This window comes from Phalacrocorax aristotelis, chromosome Z (genome assembly GCF_949628215.1).
Source record: "Phalacrocorax aristotelis chromosome Z, bGulAri2.1, whole genome shotgun sequence".
Lineage (NCBI taxonomy): Eukaryota > Metazoa > Chordata > Aves > Suliformes > Phalacrocoracidae > Phalacrocorax > Phalacrocorax aristotelis.
The window spans coordinates 53,594,885-53,609,402 of record NC_134311.1 but is presented as its reverse complement, the minus strand read 5'-3'; the positions used below and the strand labels follow the sequence as shown (position 1 = coordinate 53,609,402).

The 14,518-nt window shown below is 44.0% G+C and overlaps 1 protein-coding gene across 1 annotated transcript in view; it reads right to left on the bottom strand.

The window, feature by feature from the left end:
- MAP1B (microtubule associated protein 1B) overlaps positions 1-7,717 on the bottom strand; it is a 77,735-nt gene extending 70,018 nt beyond the window's left edge. Inside the window, exons 1-2 of the mRNA XM_075078305.1 lie at positions 7,407-7,717; positions 2,555-2,656 (exon numbers count right to left, since the gene is read on the bottom strand). Of these exons, the coding sequence (XP_074934406.1) occupies positions 2,555-2,656; positions 7,407-7,578 (274 nt within the window). The 5' untranslated portion in view covers positions 7,579-7,717. The remainder of the gene's footprint in view (positions 1-2,554; positions 2,657-7,406) is intronic.
- Positions 7,718-14,518: the final 6,801 nt, after the last annotated feature.

Here is a 14,518-nt window from a genome sequence, read left to right as displayed (position 1 = left end):
GCATGTACTGAGCCCACGCTGCAATTACCATAATTAAACATTATAATCAAACAGGCCTCAGTCTGCAGTGAGACCTGACTACGCTAGGAGATGTGTAGACTCACTAGACAATCTACCCTTCCTCAAGAGTAAACCCTCCCTGTGTGAGAGTCACACAAAGAGTTCAGTCTCAAAGAACTGGAAAAAAAAAAAAGGCTGTTTAATTACATCCCACAGGCTACCCCGTCACCTTGGATGAATACTTCCCTTGGACAAAAGGTCACCTAGTTACCTGAATTCCACAAAATTTGAGTTTGGGACTGTAAGGAAATACGTACTTACAGTCATCTCTTTAGTATGAACATTGACCATTTCACTGGCTAAACACTAAAAATTCAGCATTTAGGTGTTGTAATAGAAATCAAACATTCTGAAATTTTATTAACAAATGGCAACAAAAAACCTTTCTCCTACCAAACAGTCAAAAGAATACAAATGAGTGTCATGCAGAATCAACATCAGAGAACCACAGAGAGAAATTAAAATGAATGGTCCTCTGATCTGTGCAGTGAGATTCTGGAGGTGCCAATGGGCTTCCCCACAAAATTTTAGACAAGAAATTGCTTAAGAGGGTTAGCTTTATTCCTGGATGTTACCTTTATCCAAGTTTCAGGCTCCCTTAATGCTCTGTCAAAATAGATTTTGGCAGTTTATTGTTTAAAGATTGAGCAGTAGCGAAAAACACATTCATTACCGCTTGTCATAGAGATGTTGATGAAATCCAGTTACATGCAATTAAGCTGTAATTCAACACAATGACAGACTAAACAGGCAAGTCTAGACAAACAAGGAAAAAAATCAGCCAAAAATACAATTCCTAGAGGAAAAATTCCTAGAGGATTCTATAATCTTTCTGTTGAAAAAAGGGGTGCATAATCTTATTTTTAGATCATATGAAAGCAGATTATTTGCTTTATTTTAATTAATGCAATGGTATCAGGATGTATCATCTGAAGACGACAGCAAAAAATATTAGACATGCTGGAATATTTTTGCTACAGGACAAGTGAAGGATCTTTTTTTCCCTGAAGTTTTAAAGTAAAACACATACATGTTAAAAATGGGATGCATTGCATCTTGCCTTTCTTCAAGATAAATTCTGCTAATTTCACTTACCAGAACATCCTCTCTGTAAAACAAAGCAACTAGTGACACTGAGAAGTTGAATTGGCTTCATGACATTTAAACTGAAATTAAAGACATGTATGCTAGGCCTGAATTTACTTACATGTAAATCAGGAACTACATGCCTTGACTCTTAATGTTCACACTGAGTATTGTTATATTGGTTCTGTTGGTTTTCAAACCACGGGAAGAATCCTAGAGGTACTTTTTGTTTTTTTAAACCTGGCAGTGTTTTACTCTCTATAGATATGAGGACATACAGCAAAATCTGCTATAGCCTATGCTACAAGAGGAAGAATTACTTACACGAGATATTTCAGTACATTATTTGAAACCATCAGGTTGATGCTGTCATGCTAGCAAGATATCAGGATCTCTTTGTCAGCGTATAGCAATGGACCCTGGAAATGTGATGTAGTTGCATGATACAACATTTCATAGCCCTTTTTCACCACACTTAGAGATGGAATTTATAACACTTATCAGTACTAGGTACTAGGTTGTACTAGTCAACATGCACACGGCTAAAATGATTTCACCAATGAAAGCAACCTCTGCTCCTTTGAGAAGGTTATATGTTTTCACATGAAAACTGATTAATTTCACCCATGCTCACTCAGCATTTCTGTTAAAGTAATGAGATGTTAGAGAACTTACCACACACTTGGTTTCTGTGCAACCAGAACAAAACCAAATTTTACACTTCACAAAATCAGATTTTGTTTTGTTTTGCTTTGTTGTATGAATCCTCTAAAGGAAGGACAGGCTTGAAGAAAAGGCAGCAAAAGAGATTTAGTCTTATGAGCCCTGTAGATTCCCAATTTCCTCATACAAGCCAAATAAAGTTCCTGTGAGTCAAGGTAGACCCTCCATCCCTCAGCTTTTAATACCAAGAAAGAGCAAAGTCCAACTCTTTGGGAAAGAAACATGGGGCTTGAGCCATGCTTGCACAACAGCTGTGACACCATTTCTGGATCTATCAAATGCTAGAGCTAACCTTTCAGGTTATTTTTTTGTATGTGGTCTACCTACCACAATAAGCTTCAGTCTCTGGGACTACTAAATTTGTGCTACGCAAACAAACTGTTCAATCAAAAAGTGAGTTTTATTTAACTTTAATGTGGCCCAAAAAACTAACATCTACTACCGAAGTAATCATGTTTATATACAAGAAGCTAACCTAAAAGGCTGATTATTTTAAAGTTGTGAGAAAGTTAAAATAAATTATAATTTTCAAGACATATTTTAAAATAAAGGAAAAAAAATTCATTGTAAAGAATCACAAATTAAAGTGGGCCATACAGTTCCAGGGTGCATTTATTAATTCTGCTTTAAAAAAAAAAAACAAAACACCAGAAAAAAAGTTCAGCAAACACTTCCAAAATCTCACCTCTAACTTCAGGAGAGAATCGAGCTGAATGGCGAGAGACAAAGAGTTTCAATTCTTGATCCAAGTTGCATTCAATCAAGTTTGTGTCCCATGATCGGATTCCTAAAATTCAAAATATAAAACACATCTAGCTTGATACACAACCACTGGAAGTTTTAACTGAGTATTTTTCCATTTGTATTCATACTATTTGCATATCTCTAAATTCCAAACCCAGCCTCTCTTCCTTTCAAGGCCACACAGTTATTTTTTTGAAAATGCTGAGCGCTCAGAAGGAGCACTCTAAACAGGAATCAGTCACAAGCAAAAGGAAATCTGTCTTTCCAAAGGGTGAGTGTCCTTTAAGGCCCCAGCTTTAAGTACTGCTGGCCCCACATGCTAGTAGCCAAGTTACAAGAAGCTACCGATGTCCCTGAATTTACTTTAAAATAGCAATACACTGATTTATGAAACTGGAAAAGTGAATCACTTGGAAGACACTTTAGTCACATTGCAGGACCATTGTACTTGTCTCTGAAAAAAAGACAGCATCACCTAGCATGTTGCAAATTAATATTTAACTACAAAGTATTAAATTCCTTCTTCATTCAAAAGCTTTGAAGCATGCTGTATTTTAAATTAAAATTTAAGTGATCTTTTATTTATGAAGTATCAAGATTTGAGATTTGAAAATGCAATGCTTGATCTTTTTTCCTTTAAAAACTAAACAGCACATCTCTATTCCCTACTGTTTTCCCCCCAGCTACTTAAAGTGAGACACTTGACATATATGATAAAAAAGGTATTATTCAAAGATATATTTAAGGATTGAAATTTTACCAGGAAAAAAAAAGTCATTGCAACCAAAAAGACAAACTTACAGTTTCCTTCTATAAGATTTTGATTACCAAAAAACCCACCCACCCCAAAAGAAAAACCCAGATAAACAGAAGAACATGCTTAACATTTTTCTATAATTTTCTTGTTTTGAAATTGTTCTGAAAAATCTTCTATATTTGAAAAGTGATCAGACAGTTGCACTACAGGTAAGTCCAGGCACTGCTGCAGTTTTGAACACCAACATTACCGTAACATTTTTTTTCCTAAAGGAATATCATCGGGCGTACACTAATTAGCTGGCAAATGCAGAAGGGACTGCAGGTGAGGAAGTGTGTGGTGGCCCCTCCCCACACGCATGACCATGCCTTTGCATGAAATTGTTGAGTTAAATCACTTTGGGATTTGACGAGGAGGTGCCTGAAGAGATGTGTGGCCAACTCCTCACTGTGAGACTAGCACTAACACTCCTGCTGGTAACTTTGTCAGTGTATCAGGCTGTGAACATTACTGTCAATCCTACCTCCCATGCTATATTCTCTTTCAAGGCAGCAGAAACGTCAGAACTCACACTGGGAGAAGCCATGTTGTAGGGTTGAAGGATGAGGATGAGAAAGAGGGGCAAAGAGCAGAAAAACCAGATCTGCAGTGCCAGTCTCCCATTGCAGCTCTGGGTAGGTTGTCCATGCAAATATGAACATCTGCATTTCAAGAGCATGAAGCCTCTACAGGGAGAATTTATCCAAGGCTTTTCTTTCTTGGAATCCCAGTGTAGGTAGGAGCACGCTTACTGCTGGGTTATGCTACCAGCTATTAAGTAGCTGCCATTTGAAACTCTAAACAAATTAATTTGGAAATACAGTATTGCCTGTGTGTTTCATAACCACTCAAGAGAAAAATAACTGAGCTCTAACTGGCCACCTCCACTTCCTGACTAATGCATTATTGTTCAGAGGCATAAGGAGTGAGTCTCTTCCGCAAGTCTTAATTTCATTTCTCAAAAATCTCTTGGCCATATGGTGCATTTTTGGGGCATAGTTTTGGCAGACAAATACAGCTTAGCAGGCTTTAATGTCTTCCAGGTGTTGGAATATTTGAGAGCAAGAAAGTAAAGATGATATAACACCACGCACTTACAGCACTTATGAAAACTATGACTAGTAAACTGACATCGATCACGAAGCTGAAGTACAGTGAATGAATGAGTGCTGAACTTCAAGAAGCTAGAGGATAAGCAGCTCACTGGCCTCTGACAGCAGGCTTGTGTGGAGAGACTACAAAGCTTTCCAGAGGTCAGTTAAGCAATATGGACTATGATTCAGCAGTGCTGCTAATGATAGGGCCTGTCCACAGTCCCTGGCTGGTTTTGTTGTAAATCCAAATCTGGTGTAGGGATAAGATTCTGATTAGGCCTAGTCAAGACTGTTAAGCCAGGCAACATCCAAAATTCAGGACTTGATGCAAAATAAACGGGGGGGAGGGGGGGAAGCATAGACATCCCATGCACAAAGTAGTCCTAGAAGCTGAAACTGTGATAGAATACTCCAAATCTGCAGCTGCATGATTCAGCAGTCTGGATGCAAAAATTAAGCGTGTGCATTATATAGTAGCATAATGTATTATATTCAATATATAACCAAATCAGGCTTGGGTAGAAGAGAGGTAAATCCAGAACTAAAATCCAAGGTCAGTCCAATGATGTAGATCATTAACAGCATGGACGTAACTACTGGAAGCATGGCTGAACTGGAGCTATTTCTTTCTTTCTGCAGTGCAATGCCACTAAATACAGGACTAATCAGGCAGCAGGCAGAGCACACCCAGTAGCATCTGCCAAATCAGTGGAAAAAAATCTTGAAGCTTTCTTTTCACTCCCCTCTTTTTTTTTGTGCATGGTGGGTTGGAGGATTGCCCCCTTAGCAAAGTCACATCCCAAATGTAATTACTGAAAATGCATCATGCCACGCCATTCCCTCCTCATGTTATATTAAGAAATGACTCTGCATTCCACCAGGTTGCGTAGCATCACGCCACTGATGTGTTATCAGCAGATGTTTTCTTTGACACGTTGCTCTGCAGTTTGGTGCATGAATCCACAGTTTTCAGCGATGGTACACAGGAGACATACCAGAGAAGACAGTGAGGCAGAGTTATCAAGAACCCAAAATGCATTTAAAGCTCTGTTGAGAATAAGGGTTGTAAGAAGTGGGGTTTTTCCAGACTACAGCACAGTTTCCAAAGAGAAAGAGATTAGTTGAGCCCATATTTGCCTCATGCAGTTAAAGCTTCAGACTCCCAGTGTTCATTGCAGAACAATGCACCTCAAAATTTGATTAAGCGTTTTTTCCTAGCAGGCAAAATCTCAATCAGACCGTCTGACACCAGATTCAGCAAGGCGACTTCTAATCCAAAATGATGAATAAAAAGGCCAAAGTGTTCCCTCTGAACATCTAAAACTGTAAGTGGGTGTTACGCTCAGTGGCAGGAGGTAGCAGCAACAGAGCTATGCAGCAGTAACTGTACAATAGAAGCTTCAAGAAGAGACTGAAGAGGGTTTCTTCAGAGGAAGGATGACATCAGCTGTCTTGAAGGCAGAAGTTCTATCCATTTGCTCTATAATTTTTAATAATTTAATTGAAATGCAGCCAATTCACTTCTGACATAACCAAAATTTAGACAGAATTAGGGAAGTGCAATGCTGAAGATGCTCTGGATGACAAAGCATCTGCCTCAGTAGTTTTCCCTAGGAGACAATGGCAGCAATAAAGATGAACAGGTCGCAGTGAAGCTGGTTAGCTGTGATGAGGCATGCCTTTACCACAAACAGTTGTGAAAAAGAATTAAGAGAAATAGCCAGCTAAAGCGACAATGCTTGACGAAGCAACAATAGAGACAAACGAAGTCCTAGCTGGACTGCTGAACCACACCTACATGGCAAGGCTGCTACCAATTCCCTGTTCCAGGGTGTATTCCTCCCGTCTAACAATAGCAGGTTTCTGAAATCTCTGCTTTCACCATTCCAGAACAAAAATATATGTTACAAAATCAGGTATCAATTGAATTTAACGAAGTATAGTGTCCGGCAATGATTTTCTTTGTGCTTCGCACCACTGTTACTGCAGCGGGGCTTTTTTTTTTTTTCCCCTCCGCATGTACGCTGCAATCTATTGTACCAGAAACCACACCGAGAACTTATAAAACTGTCATTTATACTTGTGATACCTTCCTGAATGGCCGTCTTAAGAAAAGGACAAATAAACAGCAAGTCAAAGCAGCCGGTAGCCGGACAATAACGAGGCTGAGCGCGCAGGTATTAGCCCTGTTACCCACGCGGGTTTTTCTTTATTGAAATATATATAGATATGCGCATATAAAGCTTGGGTCCTGAAAAATTCTCCAGCCAAGAGAAAAGTCTCACCGCCCAAAGTTAGACACAAAGGTACGGCTGCGCGCCCTCTCGGGCGGTGTTTGCCGCCGAGGAGGAAAACGCCGCGCATCCCGGCGCCTTGGTCTGGCGGCGGGGGCCGGGGGTTTGCGGGGGGTAGCCGCCCCATCGCCATCGCCATCCACCAGCACCGCACCCCCGCCGCGCTCGCCGCCGCGGCCGCCCTTTGTCCGCCCCGGGCTGCCATCGGGACCGCAGTGCGGACTGCGCCACGCCCACCCGCCGGTGCCGCCGGGCTCGGCGGCGGGCTCCCGCCGGGCCCCTCCGCCCCAGCCGCGGCGGGCAGGGGCTCGCCGCCGGGCTGCCGGGGCAGGCGGCCGGCGCGCTGCGGCTGCCCTCCGCGCGGGCGGCGGCGGGGCCCGGCCCGCATCCCACCGCGGGCGGGGTTCGGGGGGGGAGGGGGGGGTAGCGCTGCGGCGGGACCCTCGTGCAATAAAGAGCCGGAGAGCGCGACGTGGCGGCTCGTGTGTCCGTACCCCGCGCGGGGCGGGCGCGCGGGTAGGGGAGCCCCGGCCGCGCCCGAGGCGCTGGGGTGGGCGCGGGGGGGTGCAGGGGTGGGCGCGGCGGCGTCCCCGCTCCCCGCCGCCTCACCTCGCTCGATGTTGGCGATGGCCCGCCGCAGGTGCTCCTCCGTCACCAGCTCGCCGATGACCACCAGCAGGTAGAACTTGCTGTCCAGGAAACGGTGAGAGAGGCTGGGCGAGGTGGCGTTGGGGATGCTGCAGGAGGGCTCCGAGTCCACTTCCACCACGACGGTGGCCATCGCCGCCGCCCCGCTCCGCCCCGCGGCTCCGGGGCGCTGAGGGGAGAAGGGCCGCTCAGCGGCGGCTCGGCAGGCGGCAGGGAGGGAATGAGGGCGGGCGGCTCGGCGGCGGCGCTTTTATACGGAGACGGTGCAGGGCAGGGACCTGGCGAGAAGGAGGAGGAGGAGGAGGAGGAGGAGGAAGGGGGGGAGCCGGCGCATCCCCGCGCCGCCGCCGCGTTTCCAACATCCACAGCTGATGTCATCTGCAGCAAATCCTCCCCGTGGCGGCCGCCGGAAGCAGGAAGGACGCGGGGGGCGAACAACGCCCCGGGGGGATGCCGAGGGGTGCGCCCCGGCGCGGGCTCCGGCGGCGGCAGCCCCCGGCAGGCGCGGGTCCCGTGCTCCGCGGTCACCCCGCGCCCCTTCCCCCCGGCACCCCTCCGAGGCATCGCCCGGCCGGGATGGCCAGCCCCGGGCTCTGGCTCTGCTGCCTCGGCTCCCCGAGGCGCTCCCGGGGTCCCAGCCTCGAGGCACGGCCGTGGGGAGCCGCAGGTGATGTCCTGGCAGACCCAGCGAGCTCAGCTGGGAGAGCCGGCATCCACGACGCCGATGGATGAAAAAGCTGTTCTGCCGTCCAAGGCCGAGGGTCCTGTCTCCTGTATCGCAGTGTAGCACTGCAGCAAAATTGGAGTCATGCTTCCACACACACGCACAACCAGCAATCTCAGTATTCTCGCTACCTTTTTTCATTTGAAAGCAGTTCACTTAATAAGGTACTTCAAACAGAGCCTTTCTGCACATATTCAAGGCCCATGGATATATGACTTATACCAGAAAAGCACTGGATTTCGTTACGCTGCTGATACCCATACTCCTTAAGGCTCCAGAAGTTCAAAGGGCTTTGTGTAACTAATTTTGACCAGGCTCAAGCAACTCCAGGGAGCAATGGTATCGGAAAACATCTACAATTACAAAAACAAAGGTTCCATTCCTCATCACGTAAAAGTTAGACATCTGCTCCCCAATTCTCACTGAGGCCCACTCAAGAGATAAGCTCAATCACCTAGAAGTATTTTATCTTCTCCTAAAATGACATAGAGCAGTCAGATAAATCAGCCGCGCTGAGATGTTCCTCTCACTTTACTGACAGCAGCAAGGCACTGGTTTACAGTAAGCCTCTTGTTTATATGGCTGAAGTGATGGGGGAGAAATCTCACTGTGACATAGGAAAGGATATAAACTGTTATAGCCTGGTTTTTAAGACAACTTCTGGTCCCTGACTGAGAAAACACTCCTTCCAGAACTGACCGCTCAAATTCCCTGCCTGCTGCTCAGAAACACATTGTGCTTACCTGGACAAACCAATACATCCATCCTGGTTTCTTAAAATATGTACTTTGTTCCAGGGCACCCTGGACCCATTCTAATTAACATGCGTTTCAGATTATCCTGCTAAATTATTTGTCTTACTTGCCTAGAGGCACCCACAAAGATTGAAACGCCATTGTGGTAGGTGCTGGAACATAACGTTGTATCTTCCCATAGCACCTAGTGTTTTTAATATCAATAGTTTCTCTGCATAAATACAGCATAGAGTCTTGGCTAAGACGGGTTGATGCACTCGGATGTTGCATGCAAAGTAGACTATTTTCCTGAACTGCCATTTGTCTGAATGTTGTGGAGTGTGGACAAGCATTTTTATAGCCATGCAGGGTGGCTGAGATGACACAGTGGTAAAGAGAGACAGTGCTCATGCTTCACTAGAGCTGAAACTGCTGATAAAACAAATGCAATGGCATAGATGCAGCAGTTCTTCTAAAGCTGGCAAGGTATTCATAGGTAGAGAGTGTTGCTCTCTAGGTACCCCCATTCATCTGAGCCCAGCTGCAACTTTGGTGCTTCCTTGCTGACGCTGGCAGTTTCCATGGGGTAGTATAGATGCCTACCTTAGAAATAATGTCCAGTCTCTCTGGCCATGACCTATATGACCCCCACCCTAATAATCTATTCTAATTATAGATACCCTTAAGACTCGCCACATGGTGCCCACTGGAGAAAGCCAGCTTCTGGCTTCCCCCACTGCAATATGTAGCTTTGGGGTGTGCCTTTATTTCAATTGCCAACAAGAACAGCTGGTCTCTGGAGCATGGAAGGGGCTTGCCAAGGGGGCTCACTAACTGGTTGCAGAATAGACTGGTAGTCGTTCCCAGACATAAAGGTAAAACAATTACTTGCCTCACAAGCACAGCAGGTTAAATGCATTACTCTGAGAAATGCACACCAGTCTGCAAAATGCACTATATGTGCTTTTTAGCACTTTCTTATTTTAATAAAAAAATGAAGACACATGTAACTGGAAAAATGCCTGTGAATTTGAAAAGTAAGAGGTGAAAAGAATGTATTGTATTAAAGAAGAAAATGCTTACATAGAGGTAGGTAATCCAGATATATTCGAAATATCCTGCTGAGGTAGTCCTTTATTTTATATTGCACTTTAAAATAGTATGCCGCTAGAACACGGTATGATAAAAGGTGAACTGTTACAGTCAAACTGTTTTGTGATGGGAGATGTGTCACGCATTAAAACTCTAAGGACAAGAGGCTGCCTTTGGAAGAAAATGGTCTTGCACTGAACTCTTCAAGGGATGCAGACCTCTGCCCTCATCTATTCACAAGCATATGCCGCTTCATCTGAGGGGGAAGTTAGACAAGAAAAGATGCTTTAACCTCCTGGATATGCCTCTGAGGAAGCTGCAGGTTCCCAGCTCCATGGTCAGCGCTCATGCTGTGACTTGCCCTGTCGGTATCTCACTCGGGTAGTTTTGTTTGTCATCATCTTTCTCTGTCCAGAAACCCATTTATATTCTGCAATATGGAGCATATCAACAGATCTGCTCCTGGGTGAAATGTGATGTGCCATATAAAGCTGACTCAGTGTCATGTGACTCTCACTGTTTGAATGTGATACCAGCTTCCTAGCTGCAGCTAAATCACATAGATAGGCCACTTCAGTAGAAGAAACAGCAAAACTTATGTGGACTATGGAACATGCCTTGCTGTTTTAAAGAGACAATGATTGATAGCCACTGCTGTCTGGCCTTTGTTTGCTTTGTCTTAGTTTGGTTTTATTCCTATAGTGTGTTCAGTGCCAAACTGGTGTCCCCCAATTGAATATAGTCAAACATTACATGTAGAACTGTATTTTTCTTGTGGATTTGGTATTTTTTTAAGTAAAGAGGCAGTTTTAAATAAAGCTCTTGAAACCTAAAACTAGAACATACTTCTTGGTGGTGTGTGCCATTTCTTACCCACTAATATTCAGGGTTTGTTCAAATCCTATCTTCAAGTTTTAAATGAGGTTTCAGTGATACACAAACCCTTAGACTGGCCCTTTGTCAAAGGCCAAATGTTACCTCTAGCATAAAAGAAATACACATCCACATGCATTACTTCAGACTGATTTAAGAACTTTACTGAATGTGAAGTGGTTCAGAAGGCTGTCTTTGATGGGAGAAATGTCAATCTGAAGACTGCACAATGTGTCATGAAATGGATTCCTAAAGCAGGTAGATTTCCATAAGGAGAGGCAGTAAGGCACAATCTATTTTAGAGATAAGCTTTGCCAGCCTACACCAGAAGTGACAGAATCACAGAATGGCTGAGGTTGAAAGTACGGAGGTCATCTTGTCTAATCCCCCGGCTTAAGCAGGGCCAACTGCAGTAGGTTGCTCAGACCTGTGTTCAGGTTTGAGTATCTCCGGGGGTGGAGACTCCACCACCTCTCTGGGCAACCTGTGTCTGTGCTCCATCATCTTCACAGTGAAAAAGTGTTTCCTTATGCATGATGAAGTCAAGAATATGCCACCAATATTATAGCAAATAGCAGCCATAACGCTTTGTACCATGCCTGATGCCTTCGCAGTGTGACCTACCGACACTCTCAGTACTCCTGCTCCCCCATGAGTGACTCCACACTCCCCATTTCCCGCAGTCAGCAGCTCCACCACCCCCACATGGTCCAGTCTTTACCTGCTGGAGTCTCCTCCATGCATTGCTCCTTTAGGGCAACTCAGCAGATCATGCATCAGCAATACAGGCACAGAGGGACAGTCAGAACATCGCCCTGACCCCAGGAGAGAAAAAGTGTCATCCTGCAGCCACTGGCCATGACATGATTAGTCAGGAGCCCTGTGTATCCCTGCAAGAAGCCGGCCATGTGGTTCATAAAGACAGCTCCTCTTGCCTTCCCCCATTTTTTTAGGGAGGGAGGCATCCTCATCCCTGACATTCTCAAGCTGGCACTGCCGGAGGAACTTCTCCAGCAGCAGTGATATGGCTAAGGCCAGGGGCACCAGAGAGAGCTGTACCTCAGTGAGCATCCAGGGACTTGGGCCTCCGGGAGAGACTCTGTAAGAGTGGAAATACTTACTTTACTTTTTAAGAGGGCAAGCTTTATGTTTAACTACATGCAAACCAAAAATTATTGGTCTGACATTCATTTCAAGTGTTTAAAATCATATTACTTCAATTTTAATGTTTATTTCTTAAACAGAAAAAGAAATAAGGTTTTTATTTGCTTGTGGTGAAATATCGATTTCATTCAGTATTTCAGCTGTTTCCCACTCCTCCCACTTCCCCCATAGAAAAGGGGGAGTTAAATATTTTAAAAAGTTAGAAAGCAACACTGTTACTTTCAAAAATAACGTTTTATCTCACTTTCAACTTTCTCTCATGATGTGAGAGAAAAATAACACCAAGTAATATTTTGCTTTAGTTCCCAATGGAAAAAGTTAAATCTTTTTAGTCATATTTCCCTCTTTTTGTTCAGTGGAAAAAGAAGTTAGAAGTAAGAAAAAGGAAAAATATTTAACTTTGGTGAGAATGAAATAAAAAAAAGAATTTGCTCATGACTCTTAAAGAAAACAAATTAAAACCTAATGATTTTGAATGAACCTATCCTGAAATTTGCTATGAAAAAACACACAGTTTTGCATGAAAATAAAATGATTGCTTCTCCACTGTTGGAGTGAAAATAGAGCAGTTTTGAGTGATAAGATCCTGTTTACTAATTAGGATGACACTTAAAATTCAGCAATGAACTAGAGAGAAAAGAATGAACTGTTGATATGAATATAGTTTGGGTTTCAGGAGGTGGGTTCTGCGGGTTTTTAATTCTTGTTGAAGAACTGTGAGTTACAGAATTACCTTTGGCTTCCAGGGGCAAGACATAATTTATCTCCTATCACACCAACATGAGGAGCTCTGCAGACCAGAGGCTCAACGTACACTTCCTTTCAAGCCAGTTTTAAAGCTCCATCTTGACTTAAGAAGGGAGCGAATCAAGCCACAGGTTTTGAATGATCATATGTGCACTATCATCTGCTTAATCTGGAGGGCAGCTGGAAGCTGACAGTTCCTGCAAGGTGGTGTTGGCTGCCATAACATCTATGTTCAGCCTGGCTGCAGGCTGCTTGAAACCTGTCTGCCCTGGCAGCACACCTGTCTGTGTCCCTGCTGGAAGACCATCAGCTGTCTTGTACGCCAGGTGTTAGTCTGGTAACTCACTGCAAGCACAGAGGAGAAAAATGTCGATGGGCTCTTGGTCACACGCCACTCCATCCTAGCTACTTAGGTAGCAAATGCACATAGAGGTGCTCTAGAGCAAGGGCTGTTTCCCTCCAGGCCAAATCATCTAAAGCTTCATTTGGGAACCCAACAGCAAGTAGACATATTATATTATATTCTCATCAAGCTTTAAGACATGCCTTAAAATTATTTGCAGAGGTTGCCTAGCTCTGCTATTTCTGTAGGATTTAAAACTGTTTATCATTATTTTACAAGGGTCCATTCTCCTGTTCTTTTGAGCACCCTGCAGTAGACATCTCTACTGCATATCACTACTGCATAGAGCATAGGAAGCAAGAAATCCAGGCAAGCATTATTTCATAGAGTGTACTGACAGGCTTCTAACATGGAAACTGGGAAACTGCTGAATCTGCCTACTGCAAAGGTCCAGCAGACCACGACCTCGCACTGGGAACATCCCAGCTCTTCAAGGCCACAGCGATTTCACGTATTTCATAGCTGCAACCAGGATAGTGCATCATTTTGTAACCTTGCCCAAGATTTTTTGTGGAAGCAAACTACATTCCCCCAAGGGTCTTGGTGGGGCCTTTCATTCTAGTTCTCTTCAAGAGACTCTGGATTTCACCTAAATATGTCTAGTAAGTTACAAAGAAATGTGGTCTATTCCTATGAGAACATTTCATGACTCTGATATTGCCTGAACAGGTTTTAGTCATTCTACTGATGTACCCTTTAGTCTTACTGCCACAATAATTCAGTTCTTTAACCATTTCAACTGCAACAAAAACTCATACTTTTTGTGTAGAACTTGATACTCTTACAGAATAAACAGTAGGAATGGTTAACTTCATTCCATATGTCTCTCAAAACAAATTCCAGAGCTGTTCATTCAAACCACCTACAAGACTGACCATTTGATTCCTTTCCACCTTCTTGCACTTTCTATTGTGGCTTAATAGCAACATTACTATTGGTACAATTTTGCAGCATCATTTTGGCTTTTTTTTTGCTTCCCTTTGGTTTCTGCCTACTATTAACTTCTCTGCTCCGTGCACTCCAATCAACTGTTACAAAGTAAAGGTCATTTAAGAATGTTTTTCCCTCTGATCTTTTATTTGTTTCTTCTTTATCTGCTCTTTAATTTAATAAGTAATTCCTAGTCATGGGTAGTTTGCAGTAGGGTGGGATGTGCTGACTAAGGGTCACACTGCAGAATTTGGAGAAAGGCCTGAGTGGAGAGTGTGCAGCAGGGCTGCCCAGAGAGAGCAGCAAGCTTAGCATTTTGCTAAAGGGCCTGTGTTTTTGGAGTGAGCAGAGACCACCAGCACTGTGCATTCTGATATACTTGGGGTTACCGTCAGTGTTTGCCTTG